This window comes from Tympanuchus pallidicinctus, unplaced genomic scaffold (genome assembly GCF_026119805.1).
Source record: "Tympanuchus pallidicinctus isolate F22 unplaced genomic scaffold, pur_lepc_1.0 scaffold11, whole genome shotgun sequence".
NCBI classification, from domain to species: domain Eukaryota; kingdom Metazoa; phylum Chordata; class Aves; order Galliformes; family Phasianidae; genus Tympanuchus; species Tympanuchus pallidicinctus.
In genome coordinates this window covers 7,679,898-7,702,668 of record NW_026294627.1, presented here as the reverse complement: position 1 = coordinate 7,702,668, position 22,771 = coordinate 7,679,898, and the positions used below count along the sequence as shown (strand labels likewise).

Genomic DNA, 22,771 nt, shown 5'->3' with positions numbered 1-22,771 from the left:
TTTGAAATCGTTTTGGAAGGCTGCAATTACAGCACATGATTACTCTTTCCTGTAATTACTGCACATAAATACATGCCATCTAATAGTTTATTGCACCTTGTTACTGTACTTACAGTAAACAGAAACCAATACACACGTTTCATTCAGCCCATGTATTCTGACACCCGCATCAGATTTATCAATTTATCTTCATTACAGCCCCTTGTGCTGTTACTGTCAGTCTTCTTAGAGCTATGCTAAGGCAGTGAGAAGATGGATGAGGCTCATGTACATGGACTTGCTGCTGCAGCAAGGCACTTGAGAGGCACAGTCACCCTTCCAGTCATACCAAGTTGGCTAAAAATCAGCTGCATTAAGCCAGTGCTCTGCTCTCATTTCTCCTCCTCATAAATTATGGTACATGATTTGGACCTTGGAAGGTTAAGTCTGTTATAGGAGTAGTTTGAAACCTACTGTCTCCAGTTGCTTTGTCACCGTGGCAAAGATTTGACCATGCTACTACTTTTATTCCAACAACAGGCTCAAAATAGGTGAGTTTTCCACTATGACAGATATCAGAAGATATTTCTGAATGAATCTACAACGATAAATCTAAACCTAGTTTGGAATAACAGAGATCTGCTATGGCTACAATTGTCATAACTGGCCAAATGAGTTAAAAGCCTATGTTCTGTGAGGTCATCAAGAGGTGGCTGAAAAGCCTCAGCACTCTAAAAGCACCAATACATTATATTCCTCTACAGAGAAAATGAAGAGGTCATGTCTCACTGCAGATGATTTAGCTCTCCAATCACAACATTCTGGCATTTCAAAGGACTGCACGCTGAAGGCTGTAATAGTTTTGGATCATTCTTTTGCTAAATGCAGATCTTGCACCCCAGCAAACCAAACTGTCCAGCAGTGGGTGTGTGTTGTAAAGATTTTCCCTGATGGAGGCTCAGGTAAGCCAGCATCTCCCACAGTGCATTCAGAAATCACTCAGACTCAGAAAGCATACACTCTGGGCTGAATGAGCAAGTCAATGAGCTGTAGCCTGGATAAACAATCCTCTCCTATCAAGCTGCACATGTACATTGAAAAGCAGACCAGGAATTACTCCTATTCTGGACATTTCCAAATCAGCTGACATAATACAAGGCTGTAGATCCTGCATTGAATGCTTACTGTTGAGCCTCCATTGCTCTAGTAGCTGTTTGCATATAATCCCATGGAAAAATCAGTGCAGGCAAAGCTATTACACCAGCATTAGAAAAAAGTAAGAAGAAAAAATGGCAGCCTGTTTTCTGTGTTTTTCCACAGCTCAAACTCCACTCACATTCCCCAGTTTCAGATTTCTTTCTTTAGTAAATTGATGTAATATATGGTAGAAGAAGATAGAATCACACAATCATAGAATGGCTTGGATTGAAAAGGATCATAATGATCATCTAGTTTCAACCCCCCGCTATGTGCAGGGTCACCAACCACCAGAGCAGGCTGCCCAGAGCCACATCCAGCCTGGCCTTGAATGCCTCCAGGGATGGGGCATCCACAGCCTCCTTGGGCAGCCTGTTCTAGTGCATCATCACCCTCTGTGTGAAAAACTTCTTCCTAAAATCTAACCTAAACCTCTCCTGTCTCAGTTTAAAACCATTCCCCCTTGTCCTATCACCGTCCATCCTTGTAAACAGCTGTTTCCCCCTGTTTATATGCTCCCTTCAAGTACTGGAAGGCCACAATGAGGTCTCCCCAGAGACTTGTCTTCTCCAAGCTAAACAAGCTCAGTTCCCTCGGACAACATCTATCCAGAAAAAGAAAGAAGTGAAAGTAAGAAAAGAAGGAAGCCTATAGCCATAGTGCTGATCTGTTCAATTATTGGGAAAAAAAAAATAAAAAATACATACAGATCACCTGAAAACTGCAATTCACCTCTCCTGGAAATACATTATTGCTTTCATTTCCTTGCAAAGTGAGCAGGTAACTATAAGAACTGCCTTTCTTGTTTTGGATGAGTATATCCCAATTATCCCAATACATATCCCAATTATAGATTCTTCAAGAAAGTGTGTGAAATAAAACAAATGCTTTTGGTTTACTTCATGTGGGACAGAAACGTAATTAAGTGGTCATTTTCCCCTGCTTCTGGCAGAAGCATTCCATTAGTAAGAATCCACTAAAGAAGAGACCATCCTGCATAAAATCCAGTGACATCCAATCTCCCTCAAAAGCAGAAAAATACTCCCTGATACCAAGCACTGAATAAAACCTGCACTTTTCCAACACATTATAGATGTGTAGAAAAAATCAAGCCCTACACTCGGGAGCTGGAAAAAAAAATAGTGTTGGCAATGCCACAATGTCACAGTAAGTGAAAGATGTGGTAGAAGAAATACATCTTTTTTCAAAGAAGGTCATTCAGGGAGGAAGGAGGAAGAGACAGATGGATAATCTGAGTTTAAATGCACAGTGAGCCCTTGCTGAGAACTTGTGTTTCCTCTGACACTGACAGGCATAGAAGAGACACTCTAAGCCATCACCTGGAGATAGCAATGGCATGCAAAATTAATAAGGGCTAACATCATCCCTGTTTATAGAATTGTTGAATCACACAATATCTTGAGTTGGAAGGGACTTATTAGGATTACTGAGTCCAGCTCCTGGCTCCACACAGACCACCCAAAATCCAAACCTGGTGTCTGATAGCACCGACCTGTTAGCTCATCTTGCTTTCCAGATAATTATTGCAATGATATAGAAGTACTGCTGCTAATCTGCTGCTAATGGAATCAACTTGGTTAACAGTGGCCAACATGAAGTAGCATCCCTGTCAAATTCAGGGGGAAAAAAAGACAGCTTATTAAAAATAATTAACAAGTGGTATCTAGGAAAGATCTGTCAGTGCTTCACACACGTATTGGGCAAAAGAGACCAAAGACTGTCAGGTCATGCACTATTAGAGCTTTTCAAAGGGAGCCAAATTTGCTGTCTTTTACAGCAGAGAGACTCCCGAGAGAAAGGTATGAAATGGAGCTGGAAGGGAAATACTGCACCATGGGGAGATTGTGGTTGTCTTGGCAATGAAGGCCTTCCCAGGGGGTTATTAACACAGCAAGTCAAGCATTAAATAAAATGTTTTTTGAGGGTGTCAGAAGAATGTGCACACCTTGGCATGCCCAGCTCTGGAACTCTAGCAGCTTGTTTGTTCTGATCCAGAGAATTCCCCTTCCAACAGGCAGTGCTGGGCAGTGCTCCTTAGCAGCTCAAGAGGTTGATTTGGCCATCGAGCCAAATCTCTCTCCTGGACAGCATCCCCAGCTGGGTTTTACAACATGTTCCTGCCCCCATTTCTCCATGAGACTGTCTCAAATCTCCACATTCAGGTGTTTTTCTTCTCTACAGCCTGCCTTCCATATGGTTTTACTGCTCCCCATTCACAGAATTATAGAATCATTAAGGATGGGAAAAACCAATAAGATCATCTAGTCCGACCACCAACCCATCAGCACCATGACGCTGGGAGCACCCTATGATACTTTTCCTCAATTGTGCTTCCTGTCTTCAGAATCTTATAGACAGTTATTTTCACAAATGAGACAAAAACCAGAGGAAGGAATATATTAACCTATATTGAATTGATAACTAAACTCTAATTCTTACAAGCAATTATATATATATTTTTTTTCTTTTTGCTGTAAAAATTCCCCATCACTATAGGAATCCTCTGGCAAGTGTAATTGTGGCATGTTTCATTGCGATCTGATAGGGAAGCACATGAATGTGAAAAAGACTTATAGACCTAAGATTCTCATCAATATATATATTTCAAAATCAATGCCAATTTCATTCAGTTTACGACTTCTCTGACCGTATAAACTGGAAAGCTTGCAGTTATTTGAACACATGATTACTTAACAGTTTCCAATTTAATAAATCGTAACAAGGGCAAAATCCTTTTATTCCCTTCCATTTATTTATGGCCTGGAATGTGTGGGAATCTACAGTGAATTATCAAGGAAAAAACCTACATAAAAAAATGTACAGTAGTAAATTAAGAACAATTTTGGATTTCTAGCAAAAGAACCCTCAACAAATATGGAATATAAATAAGTGTATTTTACTGCATTTTGCTGTGAAATAGTGACTGCACTGGGAACTATTTTATTCAGGCGCTTTTTAATTTGTATGCATTTGAAAATAATTTCCGAGAATATATGGTTGTAATGATTGATGATGTGGGACAATATGGCCATATTTCACTTGTACCAACATGAATCAAGAGCTCCTTATTTCACAAACTGACATGAGAACAGTCAAGGAAAGCACTACCATGGTGTACAGCAGTGCAAAAGAGATAGTAAACCAGTACATGAATATTTCAATCCGTACCCATTATATTGAAGCCGTTTCTAAACATTCCATTAAGATTAGATGAAGGAAGTGGTTGGTGCACTCTCTTCAGAGGGCAATTTTTTTATTTGAAAATTGTCATTGGTGGCCCCAATGAGCAAAAATTAAGGAATTAGTCATTGATTCTGAAGATGCAATGAAAGTGAATATGGTCAAAATTTGCTTTCATCAACCAGAATACTCTGAATCTTAGATTTGGGATGAAAACTCTAAACATGTTTAACTTCAGAGACAGGAAATGTGCCCATACACTTCAAGGTTACTCAAGCTGCAAGAAGTTCTGTCCATACAAACCTTGGCAGGGTTGTGGTGATACTACTACTGTTAGAACAAGTATTTTCCTCTGGAATATTCTACAACTCTCTTACAAGTAAAACTTAAGGGCTACCATGAAAGATTTAACTGAAGCAGATTAGAAGTGGAAAACAAACGTTCTGCACATTTGTTTCATTTTTTTCCCATGCTTGTGAATTGCAAAATGTATTTTTTCCTCTGTATAATCAGGCAATTCCCATCTTTGTGTGAGTCAGTATATGTTGAGAGAAGGGAGAATTCCACTTTCGTGGCATAGGAAGAAGTGATTTTAAACTACAAAAATCAGTTAACCTTTTAACATATATTTTCCACTTAATCTTACCTCCAAAAAATGCTCTGCTTGCTGTTCTCGATCCAATTTTCTTGATGTTGTTGTAATCAGACCTGTGAACAGAGAATGATATTTGACTGTCAATACCAGTTGAAAAATATATATCTCTATCGACCAGAAGACCAAATTCATTTTTCAAACACTCAAAGGGAAAAAGTCTATTTGAAGCTATATCAGCCACAGATTTCTTGACATCTGTCAAGCCTTTTCTTTTGTAGCACAGCCATTATGACTTTCTGACTAACAATGAATCTTTACAGAAAAATGCTGCGAGAAGAGTAACTGAAAAACAGTGAGCTGTGCATCTCTCCTTAACATGCTGCATTTATTATGCTGAATAAAACACCTTAATAAAGAATCACTATTTGTCTTATGATTAAGTGCTTCATTGAATCATTTGCATTTGACTCAGATCCTTCCATAAAAAAAACTCATTAAATATTTCAGAGTTCTTAAACAATTAATGGGATAGGATGCTGATTACCTTCATGCCAAGAATGCTTGACAAAGAAGATTATTTCTGTAATAACTACTTGTATATGTAATGATTTCCAAATGTAATCATTCTAAGGTATTAAAGATTTTGTACCAAAATTTCATCAATTTGTTCCATGATCAAATTGAGTCTTTTGAATAAAGTATCTTATTACACGAGTATGATCAAGATATCTTTTCTTCTAAAGCAATTTTATGGCAACAAGTTGGGAGGTGGTGTCGATCCGCCTGAAGGTGGGGAGGCCCTGCAGAGGGATCTAGATAAGCTGGATTGGTGGGCCGAGGTGAATGGGATGAGGTTCAACAAGGCCAAGTGCCGGGTCCTGCACTTTGGCCACAACAACCCCAGCAGTGCTACAGGCTTGGGGATGAGTGACTGGGTGAGTGTGAAGAGGAAAGGGACCTGGGGGTGCTGGTTGATGCTCAGCTGAACATGAGCCGACAGTGTGCCCAGGTGGCCAAGAGGGCCAACGGCATCCTGGCCTGTGTTAGAAATGGTGTGGCCAGCAGGAGCAGGGAGGTGATCATCCCCCTGTACTCAGCACTGGTGAGGCCGCACCTCGAGTACTGTGTTCAATTTTGGGCCCCTCACTACAAGAAAGACATTGAGGCCCTGCAATGTGTCCAGAGAAGGGCAACAAAACTGGTGAGGGGTCTGGAGCACAAGACTTATGAGGAACAGCTGAGGGGGCTGGGAATGTTCAGCCTGGAGAAGAGGAGGCTCAGGGGAGACCTCACTGCACTGTACAACTTCCTGAAGGGAGGCTGTAGTGAGGAGGGATTTGGCCTCTTCTCCCAGGCAACAAACAGGACCTGAGGAAATGGCCGCAAGTTGTATCAGAGGAGGTTTAGATTGGACATAAGGAAGAACTTTTTCTCTCAGAGAGTGGTCAGGCACTGGAACGGCCTCCCAGGGAGGTGGTGGAGTCGCCGTCCCTGGCAGTGTCCAAGAGGCATCTGGATGACGTGCTGCGTGATATGGTTTAGTGCTTGTGGTAACAATGGTAATGAAGTTGGTTGGACTAGATGATATTGTAGGTCCTCTCCAAACTTGTGACTCTATGATTCTATGATTCTATGCTGTGCTTTCAGAAATGATTAACGTCTTGTAAGATGTATAGCAAGTAAAAAAAATGAAGTACTTTACAAGTTCCCTCAAGAAAAGCGATGCACACTGCTCTATGAACACAGGTTAGTTTTTACTTTTTCTCAGTAGAGATTTAAAGGTCAGATTTGAGTTTCCTCCACACAAAACATTTCTTTGAATGGGGAAATTCCTTGTTTGAATGTTGTCTGATATACTCAGACAACAGTAAAGGGACTGATTTCCCCTAGAGGTAAAGATGTTTTTGGAAACAATGCCAGTGGACAAAGTAGCTCTTAAGAACTCCTCCTCTGTAAGACTATCAACAAAGACAGGAAAAGGACTCCCTGTAGTACTTATAATATCTACTTATTTGATCACAGCAGTCAATCACCTAAACACAAATCCGTGATAACTGCAAATTCTGCAGAAAACAACTGCAACAACATTTTATAGAGCCTCTAATTCCTGAAAGTTTCTACAGCTGCAACTCCTCATACACCGTTGCCTTCTACTTAGAGGCATCACTTATCTGTGTTAGTGAGAAGCGGGGGAAGAGGACAAACTGTGGATAAAAAAGGGAAAATAGTACTTGAAGTAATGGAGAGGAAAGTCCAGTCTGCCTCCCATATTTCAGGCTCATTATGAGATCTACCAGACCCCAGAAGTGACACCCAATGGGATATTGCAGGCACCAGATTGGATCATTAGAGCCATCTCAGTAATATTATTACATGGAAGAACAACCAGGTGCTGGCAAAAGGCTGAAAAAGCAAAATAACTGGTATTTCCTGCGCCAAGCAATTGTAAGTCCTCAAAACAGTTACACCATATGGGAGACTTCTACTCACTGCATGAGTTTAAACAGACATGACAGCATGGGTGACAAATTGGTGTCATTCACACAAGATTCCCCACGTCTAGAGAAGACACAAGGAAGAAGTTCTAAGTTATGAAAGAAGCGTAGCTTCAATAAATTGATTAAACAAAAAATTCAGATTTGAAATATCCTTATTTGTTTTACACACGGTCTCTATGGAAATTAATTGTGCATGACCTAAGTTCAGTAAGGAATATGATCATTTTTTATACTGTCTTTCACATTCATCCTTCTTACTGGGGTACTGTAAATTACAAAGACCTTCCCCTTAAATAATAAATGTTTAGAGTATTTACTATGCTGAAATATTAGTCAGCTCCCCCCACATACTGGGGAATGCTCAGGCAACTCTGTAAATCACGGACTTCTGTCCTTATCACCTACTTCAGGCAAAAGATTTCACTTCTGCTTTGAAGACCAAGAGCTAACATCTGACACTGAGCATCACTCACAGAATTTATAGTGCTTGTCTCTCACTAGTAAAACAAAAGCAGTCTCACACAATCGCTGTTCCCACTACAGGTTTGGGATTTTTCTTTTTTTCTTTTTTCAGAGTAGGGCCTTTTGGGCTGCCACAATGGCCAGAGTGCTTGCAGAACTAAATTTACTTCTAAAGGGGGTATTTGAACACATAGCAAGAATCTACAACAAAAGTACCTGTATTTTAAAGTAAACAGATCTTAACAGATTTAGTACCAAGATAGCAGCTGCTCGTGAAGAACAGGTAACCAAGCAAACAGATTCAACAACCAAGTCCTAATACTAAAACGCAGCTGCCCTTAAAGAGTGCTACAAAATACTTCTATACAGAGTTCTACAACAACAGTTTATTTAATTATGGTTATGTATTGGTACAGATACGAACCTTGTTCTTTTGGATTATAAAGCTGCATTCCAGGGAACTCTGCTTTAGATAAATTACTGACAGTGAAAAAGGAAAAAGATTCCAGTTATGTTTACTACACCAGTTCCTTCATGAGTTTTCATGAGAATGTTGCTGTGTCCCTCTTGTATTTAGTACAAATACATAATAGTGGTAATTTTTAGCAGGTTGTTTAACTTCCTTTTACAAATCCATAACCACTGAAAGAAACTTGGTTTTGCACAAGAGAATACTCCCCAACTGCAGTTCTTTTCTAACTGTACTGTATCATCATACTGTTATGTTAGAAAGGCATTATCTAAAGAAAATAACTTGCAGGGAAATATATGCCCAAAGTAATGATGCTGGGCTGCACTGATACAAAATCTCAGGGGGACAATGATGAAAAATGACCATTTCTTTTTTTCCCATCTTCAATATGTGCCATAGCTCTTGTAGACACAACCATCTGGTCAACTGTCCGAAGCCAGCTGGGAGATACAGCAGGCATTTTTCACAAAATAGCAAAAATGCTAACAAGCTTCAGAAGTCATACCACACCACTCAGATGGTTTATCTGAAATTTCCAGGGAAACAACATGGTCCTTCTAGGTCCAGGAGATATTTCTAAGTGTGATGACTCTTAAAGAACAGCCAGGAAAGTGAAGAGAAAAACCGGGTGTGATAGAAAAGTTATTTGTGATAAAATCATCATCAGGGTTCATGCGATTCTGTTCCCTGAATTTCTTACTTTTTCTTGAATTTCTGACCTAAAACATCTCAGTGTGCATCCTGGCACCTTTGGCTCCTCAGGCCAGAAGCAGACTTTCTGACAAATTCAGGAACGTTGCTTGCTCCAGCATTTCAGGTTGGAGACAACCACGTTCTTATATAACTTACTTTTCTACAAATTCTCTTACTTTTGATATTGGAATACTCTTTCCATCCTAAATAAATTAACAGTTATTTTTCTCCTCGTGTTACAGAGTTTGGAAAAGATGGAAGGTGACTGAGCTCACCCTGTGCAGTATGTCCTGTAATCCTGCTCTGAATTTTGGCTGGTCCTGAATGGAGCCAGGAGTTGGACTCAATAATCCATATGGATCCCTTCCAACTCGGGGTCCTCTATGATTCTGTGATTCTAAGCCCCAGTTTAGACACAGAACTTAGAGTTAATGTCAGGTATGTGTGTGCCCATGGAGGCGTGCAAATGTATGCGTATACATCTACGCAAGATGACATAAAGGCAGGAATATGAATTCAATGCCTGATGCTTTACAATGGGTTTTACAGAAAACTATCCTTATTAGTAATAAAGCCATCAAACCTGGCAAAGGAACAGCAACTCGTTGGTTCTATCACGTCACCCAAGTTGTACTTTGTTATTCAGAACTGGAACAATGTTCTGTCTCAAATAAGAGTCTTTTGTGATGCATTGTATTTTTTGAGCAGTGTTCTGCTTGGATGCTTAGACGTGGCTATGCCAGATGAACCTATCTGAGAAATACCTCAAATTGACAATTGCTCTCTGATGATAAGCAGGTAGTAGGCTCAATCTAGAGCAATTCCACTGCAATCAAGGCAGATCCACAAATTCATGCTAGCAAAGAACTTTGTACAGTGCCTGTAATCTCTGCATTTTTATTGTCAATAACACATGAAAAAAGAAAATTACTAACTTACTTAATGTAAAGGAGCAAAGCAAACAAATTTATATTTCATGTAATTTGAGGCCAAAATCTTTCATTTCTGTAAGTTCTGTATCTATATTTACATTTTGATATACTTCCTTAGAAGCTTGTAATACTGCCATTTATTTCTACTGCAGCTCCAAAATTTAAATTGAAGTCTAACATTTTTGCCAATCTGTATCAAAGCTTGTATTGTCCAGTACAGAAAATGGAAACATATTTTATATGATGGCCTAAAGATAACACATGTACTGAAGTTTATGATTATTTTTATTATTAACTTGCCAAGAAACATAGAGTAATGAGCAAGCAGGGTGCGAGTTTTGAGAAAAACAGACATATGACTAAAGGCAAATAGTGACTTGCCACATACTCTCAGAATCATTGAGTGGTTTGGGTTGGAAGGGACCACAAAGTCCTGGCATGGGCTGGTTGCCCCCACCAGCTCAGGGCCCTTCCAACCTGGCCTTGAGCTCCTCCAGGGATGGGGCACAACAGCTCTCTGGGCAGCTGTGCCCAGAATTTTCTCCAAACAGCTGAACTAAGTCTCCCCTCTTTTAATTTAAAACTGACCCCCTTTGTCCAATCACTACACTGCATGACAGAGTCCATTCCCACCTTTCCTTCAGGTGCCTTTTAGGTACTGGAAGGTCACTATAAGGTCTTCCCAGCGCCAACTCCTTCAGCCTATCTCCATAGGAGAGGTGCTCTAAATCTTTGAGCATCCTTCTGGCTTCCTTTGGACCATGCCCAGCTCCACGCCCAGGGACCAGACCTGGATGCAGTACCATAGTAGGGCCTCATGAGAAACCTCCATGTGCCTTGTGCACTTAGGTAAACAGACAACATTATAGCAATGCATACATATGTTCTGTATATATGGTCCAATATTGGAATACGTGTATGGCTTTTTATATCTATACCCAATGAAATGAACGTTAAAAAGTATCCTAAAATACACTAATTTAGAGAGTTATACTAGTTCTGATGTTCACCGGTGCTTATTCATTCTACATATATGTATTGTTTTAAACATTTGTGTTAGAAATAGATTGCACTTAAAGAGCCATGGAAGAAAAAATCACCCAGCTCTGTTGACCATAAAGCCTATGGTAGAGGTAACTTCTAAACACCTGAACAGTGCACAGGGAAACACTGCGGCACGTGTGCTTCTTCTGATGCTTATCTTCTGTGCATCCAGATCAGCCCAAAGCTGCAGGTGTGGCCCTGAACTGAACTGACCTCTGACTTAGAAGAAATTCACATATTTTTCAATAGCACAGCATTTTGGGACCAAAAATCAGTTTGCTACAGGCTATTTTCTAGCACAGATTGAATTTCCCTAATATGGCTATGAAGCCAAGGAGAGTTCAATAGCCTTCTCCTTATGAAATTAAATTATTTTCTTTCAAACTGTAGATGGATAACCTTACCTGAGCTATGTTGTGAAGTCGCACTTAAAAGATAACAGAATCTGGTATGGAGACACAGCATATTTTACTGCTGGCTCTGGAAATACCGCAAATTTTATGGGATAAAGCATTAATTTTTTGAAAATGAAATTTTAAAGAACTCCTTTATTAATATCTCATTTCTAAACTTGGTTTAGATGAGATATGAAGAGAGTACACGGCAGGTAATACAGGCTAAAGTGAAAGAAGACAAATATATTCTTCCGTTTTAAGCTGAAGACTGAATGTCTTCATAGGCATACAAAGATGAGCAGGAAAACAGCTCCCTCCCCCTCCCCAGAAATTTAACTGAATTCAATTTACTGCACGCTTTACTGTTCATCAGTAAATCATCTTTTTTTTTTTTTTTCTTCCAGCCATGCATACTCATAAAACCAATTCATAAAATACAAGTGCAGATGGGAGAGAACTGGGACTAAGAGCTTCAGGTTATGGCTCAGAGCTTTTCTAGTATCTTATAGTTGGAGGCAACTTTCTCCTAATAAAGGTATTGATCTTCATCTTATCAGAAATCAATTCTGAGTTGGAAGCAAGAATACAAAATTGGAGAGGCTCTTCTGCAGAAGTACCGTGCCCCATTTGATGCTCAGCCCACAACACAAACAATTCCCAAACATCTTTCTCAAGCATTGTAAGGAATAAGCATACAGAAAGAAAACCACAGTAGGATATCAAAGGGAACTTTGTAGAACTACCCTTGGAAGCTCTGCTTGGGGAGAAAAATGCCTTGGGACTGTTTGCTGAGAACATGGCTCTTTTAACACAACAAGTGAAACAGACAAAAGAACCTCTAAAGCAAACACTGCTTTTCCAAAAATGCTCCATGAATTCAGTGACTGGTTACACACACTGCCTGCTCCCGCAGGCTGGTTGTGCAGAAATTCATGTGGGAACACACGGGTTTACTGATGAGTTTATTAGAAATCTCAAATATTTATTAACAGCTGACACACAGGTACGAACGCAGCCTACGTATTCTGAACACAGATAAGAGCACAGAGCTGTTCAGAAGTACAGCCATCAGCTGTCAGCTGTCCCACTGCACTCTGATAGCATGAAACTAAATTTGGGGCTTTCAACGGGAAGGAAAAAAGGGAGCAGCCAAAACAAACAGCATCAAGATTTCCAACCTAATTCAGGAAAGTAAAACTATCAAGTATTCCTAACCACAGAAATGCAGAAATGAATAGCAATAACCAGGGTAATTTTATTACCCACAGGCAGTGAGAGGCACTGTAAACACTCTAACAGCACATTCATCTCCTGCAATAAATTAGAGATAGACAAAATGAAATTGAATTTCAAAGATAAATGATAGAAAATGATGTAAATTTTACTTGGAGATGTAAACAAACATATCATTTTATATAATTACATATGTAAACCTCTAATTTAAGAAGACTGTATTTTGATCTAAATGAATGATACTTTATTGAGCAAGAGAAAAAAAAAACCAGCAGGCAAGACCGTGCAATTACGTGAACGAGGGCTGCCTTATTGTTTTTCCAGAGGTGACAATGAGCAGAACGACCTCTTTGAAAATAGCTAGGTATCAAAAGTGATTGCTTCTAAAAACAGTTATGTTTTCTAATGTGTGGCTCTGACGAAACGAAAAAAGTAAAGAACAAGCAGAAGAAAACTCCTTTTTTTGGTTGGACCTTCTGTTTCTTGCGAGACTTTTCTTAGCTTTTTCCTGAAAATGTGAAAACTCTGCACAAAATGCAAAGTGAACATTTCTTTCAGTGAAGAATTTGGATTTTGCCTTTAAAGGTAGCTTTTGGTTTGTTGTTGTTGTTCTTAAACTATGTTTAAAAGGCAATATGGTGTGACAGTCTGTTCTGCCTTTTGGAATGGAGGGCTCCACGGGACTTCCCCTTCTCACAGAACGGGTTGGATTGGAAGGGACCACAAAGTCCCCTCTGCTGTGGGCTGGTTGCACCCACCAGATCAGGCTGCCCAAGGCCCATCCAAGCTGGCCTGGGAGGAAACCTGGACTGTAGACCCCTATCACTCACAGCTTTCTCCCTGGCTCTGTCTTCAGCTGCAACACCATGACAAATCTCCTACAAAGGGGAGGTGACTTATGCTGTGGGGACACAAGCCAGCTAATGCCATGCTGCCTACCAGAGACCCATAATAAACCCGCCAGCCTTTCTTTCGGTGAACTAAATAGACTAAGATCCTTTGGCTTCCTTTCCTTTCCATTTTCCATTCATCTTCCTACATTGCAGTTCCAGCATGCTGTCATCCACCCTGAGCCTAAAGAATGGAGAATGAATGCTGTGCTCCAATAACATCTCCACAGGCCCCATAAACCAGCCCAACCACTGCCTCAGTGCGTGCGCTTTGAGCAGAGATGGGCAATCTTGTTTTCAGTCCTCAAATGCACTGCATACCTCATTCCATTTCTTTTCCTTGAACCCTTAGGTATTTTTCCTTTTCCCTCCCTGGCACCTCCTCTGTGTAAGATGACTGCTATTTCTGGATCAGAACCTCCCACTTTTGAAGCTGGCATCCTTGATGGGAACACCAAACAAGATCATTTGTCTAGCCAACACTTGAAACTGTTAATGCTCCTTTCAGCGTGGAAAATTCCTCCTTTAAGACTCATCACTTTTATTTCCTCCTCAGCCGGACCCATATGCACATATCAATTATCCTATTAATCTCCATGTCCTCATGCCTCATAAATTCTGCAGTGCAACCCTACCAAATGCATTACAGAAGTCCACATAGATTACACATATAACATTTCTTAGAACATCATTTATCTTATCAATGACATCAAGGTAGGCTAGCACAATTTACTTCTGCTAAACACATGAGCACTTTTATCCCATTTTCAATCTATTTCCATGTCTTTAATTCTACTGTCCTTCAAAAAGCATTCAAAAGCCTTGAAGATGACGGAGGTTAGACAAAAAGAAGAGTAAACACAAGGTCTATTCTTCACACTGCCCTCCATGGATATTCCATTTGTTATCTCCCACTTATATGACTCCACTCCAAGATTTGATAATACTTTTCAATAAGTAACTGCCTACAGGAGTCCAATTTAGCTTTCCTAAAACACTTTGTATGGAAATTCACAGGTTGTGGGATATGTAGTTTTCAAAGTTCAGATCCTTTATTTAGGCTTAAATGAGTACATAAGAACAGAAAGAGCATTCGTATCTTCCTTTGTTTCCATCCCTAACAGAGTGCAGTGCTGCCTAAAAACCTCATTGCTAATATGATGCCTCAGCACAGATTTTAACATCCCCCTGCATTGCTTTCATTTTCAGCGAGAAATTGCAGATTTCTATTTGGGTTATAATTAGCATGTAATTGTTACTTACAGGAATAGCTATAAATATATCTAACTGGTGGCTAGCTTAGTAACCAGTGCACATAATCATTATACAATTTTCTTTAATTTTTTTTTGTGCACAAAGGCCTCATCATTCTGCAAAAGTGACAACTGAGCCTAACTAGAATCTGGTTATAATTTATGCTAATGAATTTCACTGTTTGCAGGAGAGGAGAGTTATATAACACGGGTGATGAGGTGGGTGGTGACACCTTCAGAGAAAAGGGGACATGCAAACACTTCTCATCCCATCCTGCTTTGTTCCATCTCTTTCTTTGGCATATTATGATGTAACAACAAAGGCAGGAAAAAGTAATAATAACTAAGTCCCCAATGTATGCTTTTGTATAACACATACTTAGGCTGCAGCAGGCTAAGTCCTGGTATTTTCTTTTCTCAGTTGTGGAGGAGATGTGGAGGTGTGTGCAGGGTACAGCTTCAGTGTTTTCTCCTCATCTGGACACCTTCATTACCTTCTAAAGACAAATGACTTTGCATCTTTTCATATACACCCTCAATGAGTGCTGCTCTTGACAATAGTAAAACAGGTCTGCTTTTCTCCAGCTGAGCTCAGAAGGCTTTCACCCTTTATTACCAACGATTGCCTCCACCAATTAGCACCCATTGGTGCTGGGAAAGCGGTGCCTTGTGCTAACAGCAGATTCTCCAGATCAAGTAAATCTCGTCTTTATCTCTAATAAAAAATGATTCATTGGTGATGTGACCTTCCTGATGCAGGCACAGAACGCAGAGCTGCTGAAAGAGGCCTCATAGAAAAGATATATGGCCTTCTTTGGTGACAAACAACCTAAAAGACAGACCTATGTATACCTCAGCTGCCCTTCCCAAGGCGGTCTCCTGCCTGGGAAGCAGCACTGAGACACTCTGTTTGGTTTCTTGCTCACCCCCTGACTTGTTCAGTAACCTTCCATCCGATATTTGATGTCTCAGTGCTTCAGTTTCCCCTCCCATAAAAACTGGGATAATTGATATCTTTCTCCGTAAAGTGCCTTGTGATCGATAAAGGAAAAAATCACTTGTGTAAGAGAAAGGTATTATTATTAACTAATAATCTCATAAAGCTCAGCCATAACAGCACTAAGCACTTTCCCAAAATTTATGGTTATGTAGGTAAAGAAAATAATTTCTTTAAAGAATAAAATTCATCTCTTTGGTTTCTAAGGTTTGCTGCTTTTTCTTTGCTCGTTCATATACAGAGATTTACTTTAATTCTTAGCAATGGATAAAATGTAGTACTGGCTTTGACCCCTGACTTCAATGGCTTTGCACATAACAAATAGCAATAACACACAGAAGAACTTGAACATAAGCAGGAACTGCTTTTCTCTGCAGAACGAGGCCAATACGTCAGCCTTGGTGACCAACTGTCAGAGCAGAGGGTCCTGCAGACAAGAAAATGTTTAGCTGAGGAAAAGCAGCAGAATCAGCTGTCGGCACAGAGCTCTCACCTGGGTACCAATGGTGAGATCCTCAGACAGCTCTTCCCATGTGTGCAGGCGGAAGGACAGCAGACCCAAGTTCTGCCGCTCTATCCGGATTCTCATCAAGACCCCAAGCACTGCACCCTGCTCTTTAGAAATGCACTTCAGTGTTACATGCAATCTATCTTGGCCACAGCACGTGGCCACTATCTTGGCCTTGGACACACGTGACCTTGAGTAGAGTAGGGAAAACCAACTTATGGAGTAATATAAATAAATAAATAAATAATGTTCTTCTCTTTTTAAAAGCCTTGCCATGAGTTTTGTTCCATTTAACTGCAACACTCTTATTTCAGCTAGCTTTAATCTAGACAACTTTTCTACCAGCTTCTCCATAAAATGGATGCCACGTTTAACTGTCTTGCTGACCACAAGCTGAGAACTATGAGGATAACACACACACACATTGTGAAATCTATTCTGTGCTAACCTATCATGACACAAAAGCCAGTTGTTATTGAACTACTGGATACAAAGGCTCTGAAGCAGAGTGGGATGCTTAGTGTGCTCATTTGCATCTCATTACCCAGCATGCTCTTCCTCCTCAGAGCTATTTTCATAGTGGTATTGTTGTCCAAGCCCTGGGAACAAGTGGAAAGATTTGGGGGCTTTGGATGCAGGCAGTTCCTTTCTACTAGCTTTGCTCCTCTTTTACAATGAAAGGCTTTGCAAAGTGCTGAAAATGAACCATTTTTCCATTTATAAAGCTGTATGGGGGGGGGGTTCAGTAGTTTAAGCTATCAGGAACAAATCTTGAATAACAAATAAGACTTCAGAAATGTGAGCCTAATGCTCCTCTGCACAAGGTGCTCAGGCATGAAGGTTTTGATCAGAGAGGAAGAAATGAGATAGAACTTCCTTCTGATTTAAGTTTTGTTTGTACAAAGAACCTATTCCAGCAAAATGTGATTGCAAGCTCCCCGCTCAATGAAGGGCAAATATCTTCAATTGCAATCCAGTGCGATCAGCAGCTTTCTGTGTGCGTTATGAGCCTCAGCAAAGAGAACTGAACATGCTGGCTTCTGTCATTGTCTACATCTACGACTGCGATGATTTCACCTTGTCCAATTCATTTCAAAAGCTGCAGCTTCCAATTAAAAGTACAAGTTGTCAGCCAGAATAAGTGTCTATCATTTGAGCCGGAGTAGTTTTGGTTTCTGGCAGATGTACTGCATCAAAGGGTTGATTTGTAGATCACTTACAAATTTTAGTCCAACAGTTAAGGGAATGAAACTGCCGCAGACACAGCACTCAGAAGAACACAAAGTTACTTGAACTTCCCATAGTTTGTGGTATGTTTTGTAAAGCTGAAAATAAAACCAATTTCCAAAATGACTTTATGTTTTTTCAGAGGTACCTGAAACTTAATAAAAAATAATAAAGTCCAGGAAAGCTGTTATGGTTTAACCCAGCAGGTGGTTGAGCATCACAGCTGTTCTCTCCTTCCTTCCCAGTGGGACAGGAGAGAGAATAGAAAACAAAGTAGAACTTGTGGGTTGAGCTAAAACTCTTTATTAAGATAGAAAAAAGGAAAAGGATAATAATATATAAAAATAAATGCGTATGTATATAACAAGTGATGCACAAGCAATTGCTCACCACCAACAACCAGTACCCAGCGAGCCCCCTGCGCAGCAGAAGAGAGAGTGATGAACTCCCACCACCTTCAAAATTCCTTCTGCGTGATGATATGGTATGGAATATCCCTTTGGACAGCTTAAGTCAGCTGTCCTTGTTCTGTCCCCTCCCAGCTCCTTGCACCCTTAGGTGCAAATTGCCTTGGCTCTGTACAACGCTGCTTAGCAGCAGCTGTAACCATCAGTGTGTTGTCAGCATTGTTCTTCTAGAACCAAAACATAGCATCATACCAGACATTCTGAAGAAAACAATTCCATCTCAGCTGTAACTGAGACAAGTCTATGAACCTTGACTTCATATTCATTAATACCATCTATCACACAAAAATCACATTGTACTTAATAAATGTCAATGAATTCTGCATCAAAAGCCAGTGTGAGGTTGGGAGTTAATTCCTCCACAGGTTAAGCAGATTTCTCTCATTTTACAGATACAGAAACTAAGCTATAAAATTAAAAATGTGTAGAAGACTGGTGCAAACCATAGCAGGAGTGCATTTTTAACTCTTTAGTCTCTCAGGTCTTTTTTTTTAAGAATGGGATTAATTTGGGGATTTCTCTTTGGGATAAAATGTGATTAGAGTGGCCAATGTCATACAAATAAAAACTAAAAAATCTTCAGATCAGAGGAAACCACAATTGATGGGCTAGGTTTCTAAGGCTAAGGCTCAACACCACTTTAAAACATCCCTCATGTGGCAGGAGGCTGAGTGGCATTTCATAGCAGGATGGTGTGACGGTGCTTCTAGTTCTGTGCTGTACAAGCCTTGATGAAACAGTCAGGCATTCTCTCTCACCCAAGTTACTCATTTTATTTTAGCATTGTTTTCACAGCAGTAGCACAACCCTATGTCTAAAAAAACTGCTCCTGCAGGGTACAAAAGGAACAGGTTACACCTGTTGTGGATCCTTGGGAGTGTACTTGGTGAGTTTAAACCCAGAGATATCACACAAATGGATTGGATATTGAAAATATATTAAGATGGAGGAAATAACCACCAACTTCTTTATAGCCCAGATTAAACTCTTCTACAGTGCACTGCAGTCATGGAGATCTGCATGCACTGCAAGCAGAGACTGGAGTGCACTTGGCAGCTGGGAGAAAGCTCCATCAGAGCCAGGACAAGCTCATCACAGCTAGCGCTTACTGCAACAACAAGCCCATGCTTAACCACATGAACAATAAACCACATTCCATCAGCATTCCAAAGGGCCATGATATTTAGTATTGTTATGCAGACAGCTCTGACTGCTCCTGCACAAGGTGCGGTGATGGTGCAAACACAGGGATGCACCATCACTGAATGTTTCTCTTCCACTCGCAATGCTTGTCTGAGTACGCAGAAATAGATCTAGGCAGAATGGCAACACAGAATCACAGAATCATTAAGGTTGAAAAAGAGCACTGAGATCATCCAGTCCAACCAGCAGCTCATGCCCACCATGCCCACTGACCACGGCTCTCAGTGCCACATTTTCACGTTTCTTGAACACTTCCCTGGGCAGCCTGTGCCACTGCCTCAACACTCTTTCTGAGAAGAAATTTTTCCTCATATCCTATCTGAACCTCCCCTGGTGCACCTTGAGGTGATCACCTCTCACCCCATTGCTGTTACCTGGGAGAAGAGGCTGACCCCCACCTCACCACAACCCACTGCTGTAGAGAGCAATACGGACTCCCCTGAGCCTCCTCTTCTCCACACTGAACAGTCCCAGTTCCCTCTGCCGCACCCCTTAGGAGCTGTACTCCAGACAGCTTCACTGCCCTTCTCTGCACACGCTTCAGTGCCTCAGTGTCCTTCTTGTAGTGAGGTGCCCAAAACTGAATGCAGTCCTTGAGGCATGGCCTCACCAGTGCTGAGTACAGGGAGACATTCCATCCCCATGCTTTAGGCTTCATCACTCTCCCACCACTTCTGCCAGGCTGGACCCTTTTAGTATCTGTGTGCAAGGAGTAGTCAGGAGGGACTGCTCCCACCGTGCAGCTCCTCCTGCAGCTGGAGGTCAACAGGGACATAACACCTGTGAACCTTATTTCTGCTGCAGAGATAACTTCAACTTCCTATTCAATTTTATTTCTAGGTCAAGATAAGAATGATAGATTAAAACCAAAAATAGCCGAGCACTCAGTCTATTTGTTGTGCTGCACCTCAGCCGGCTGCTTCTAACTATGCCAGTTATTGATTTTTGTACCAAAACATTTACACTGGCACAACCCCTAGTGAGTGCAATTATGTGGGCATAAAGGTTCTTTGTACTAGCATAGAATATGAGATAAATAAGGTCATTTATACTGCTCTAACTGCATTCATTTCAGGGTATTTGTATAACTTTAATCATATCAGGGTAGTTAAAGCAATACAACTTGTGTCTACAGACAGAACCTCAGCCTAATGGTAATTAATACAGACACTTTCAGCCAGCCTGGTCTGCAAGGCTTATACTAGAAGCAGCAACTGACCCATGATGATCTGCAGCCCTAACAGAAACCTCTATAAAACAAGCTCCACCTCCACTTGCTTTGGCCCCATTTGCAGGAAGGATGTTGTAGCAAGGAGGCCCTGAGAATTGCAAGTTGCCAGCAGTCGCTTTTCTCTTGAGTCTGGATAGCGGAACAAAAGAAATAATCAATTCACCAATGACATCTTGCTGTGAAAGGGCTGTGCCAGCACAAAAACGCTGACAGAGCAGTGGTTAACCCTGCACTGCCCTCACGGTGCTTCATTCACAAGTGAGCGGTGTGTGGGAGAGGGGCTGTTACTGCAATCAGTCCTGCAGGGCTTTCTGAGGCCATACAGGCACAATCCATCAGTAGGGACTTTGCTGTCAGCACTCTGCAAGGCAAAGGGACCTGCTTGGTGAGAGCTCTGGGTATTCATCAGGGTTGCTTTGGATGGAGTATGGTGTCAGGTCACCCTGGAGGCTGTGCCCTGCATGCTGTGTGATGTGATGGGGGGAAACAGCCCCTAGAAACAGGACCCCATCTCCCACAAAGTCCCCCCAAGGGTTAAACTTCAACTCCCAAACACAGAAAACCAGCTTTTACTTTAGATGGAGAGCGGATTTGCCAAGAGACTGCTGAACCCATCACTGAGATAATGAGTAAACATTTTGCTTAGCTGCATACTCCCAGTCTTTTTTATCACTTTTCCCTAAATAGTAAGAGAACAATCTCACAGGAAACAAGAAGAAATTTCTCATGAAGCAGCCATGAGTTCGATGGCCACAGGGCTGATGTGTGGGAATGCTGCCATGCAGAAAGGACCTGAGGCATGGAGCAGCTCAGTGACATGCTCGGTCTCAAATCTGGATGTATGCATGGACAGGGGAAGCTCTGCAGTCCTGCAGCAGGACCAGCTTCCACTTTGCCAGGTGTGTGAGTGGCTCATGCAATGTCAGAATGAAGAAAGGGCACGTATCACCTGTAAAGTATGTATGGCACAGATATGGCATACAGTGTCAGAATAATGGAACCCCTCACTACAAGGAAGATGCTGAGACCCTGGAGCATGTCCGAAGGGGGGCAGCGAAGCTGTGAAGGGTCTGGAGCACAAGTGGTATGGGGTATGGCTGAGGGAGCTGGGATTGTTCAGTCTGCAGAAGAGGAGGCTCAGGGGAGAACATATCGCTCTCTTCAATGGTGAGGTTGTGGTGAGGTGGGGGTCGGCCTCTTCTCCTGGGTTACAGTGATAGAATAAGGGGTGATGGCCTTATGAGGTAACAGGTGAGGTTCTGGTTTGATTGGAAAAAATTCTTCTCAGAAAGTGTTGAGGCACTGGCACAGGCTGCCCAGGGAGGTGGTGCAGTCACTGTCCCTGGAGGTATTCAAGAAATGTGGAGATGTGGCACTGCAGGCCATGGTTAGTGGGCATGGTGGGGGTGGGTCTAGTGGTTGGCGACCCTGCACATAGCAGGGGGGTTGAAACTAAATGATCATTGTGGTCCTTTTCAACCCAGGCCATTCTATGATTCTATGATTCTATGAACTTACTGGTCTTTTCCAGCCTTACTGACTGTGATTCTGTGATGGTTTTATGAATAAATGGTATGTATCATGTTTGAAATACATATGGCATAAATATGGAAAATTCCTAAAATAATAGACACGTATATTAAGAAACTTTGAGTGAAATACAGAGAAATTCCATTTGGAGGAGTTGGAATGCAATAAGTCTGCCAATATGAAACATAAGGTGGGATTAATTCTGAAATTATGACATGTAAATTTTGGTATCTACATGCAAGTTAGGGGACCAACACTGCACATTCAACTCAGTTGCCTACACTCAATCAGGCTTATGCTAGGAGTCTTTCTCTCAACTTTCACTGGAAGGAGGGGCTCTTCTGTAGGTCGTGGGCATCTGTGCCATGCTCAGGTGTTTGAGGGCTCCTCATTTAGCACTACATGTCCTGTCTAGGCAAGCCATTACGCCATCAGCTTGAGAGAGAAAAGAAAACAGTCCCTTGCCTGCTGTGTCAAGTTCGTGGCCACACAAGGACATTGGCTAGAACTGCATACCTCCCATTGATGAATGATTTAGGGTCTCAAAAGTGATCTTAATTTCATTTTTCTTCTACATGGTCTCTTCTCTGCATCTTATCTAACACAGAGCTGTGCTAATTCATATCTTCTTATACTGCACACCACCACTGATAGCCTCCCTCCCTCACAAATCTTTTTGACAAAATTGGGCATCAAATGAAGTGCTTTTCTCACTGAATCTCAGCTTTCCAACATTTCTTTTTTTTTTTCCTCCTGAAAAAAAA

The 22,771-nt window shown here is 41.2% G+C and overlaps 1 protein-coding gene across 8 annotated transcripts in view; it reads right to left on the bottom strand.

Annotated features, from left to right (window-relative positions):
• The window catches only part of FAT3 (FAT atypical cadherin 3), a 452,006-nt gene that overhangs the window by 131,194 nt on the left and 298,041 nt on the right, over nucleotides 1-22,771 (bottom strand). For all 8 annotated transcript variants that reach the window (XM_052669203.1, XM_052669235.1, XM_052669218.1 and 5 more), the window contains one exon: nucleotides 5,024-5,085. In XM_052669203.1, coding sequence (XP_052525163.1) covers nucleotides 5,024-5,085 — 62 coding nt within the window. The remainder of the gene's footprint in view (nucleotides 1-5,023; nucleotides 5,086-22,771) is intronic.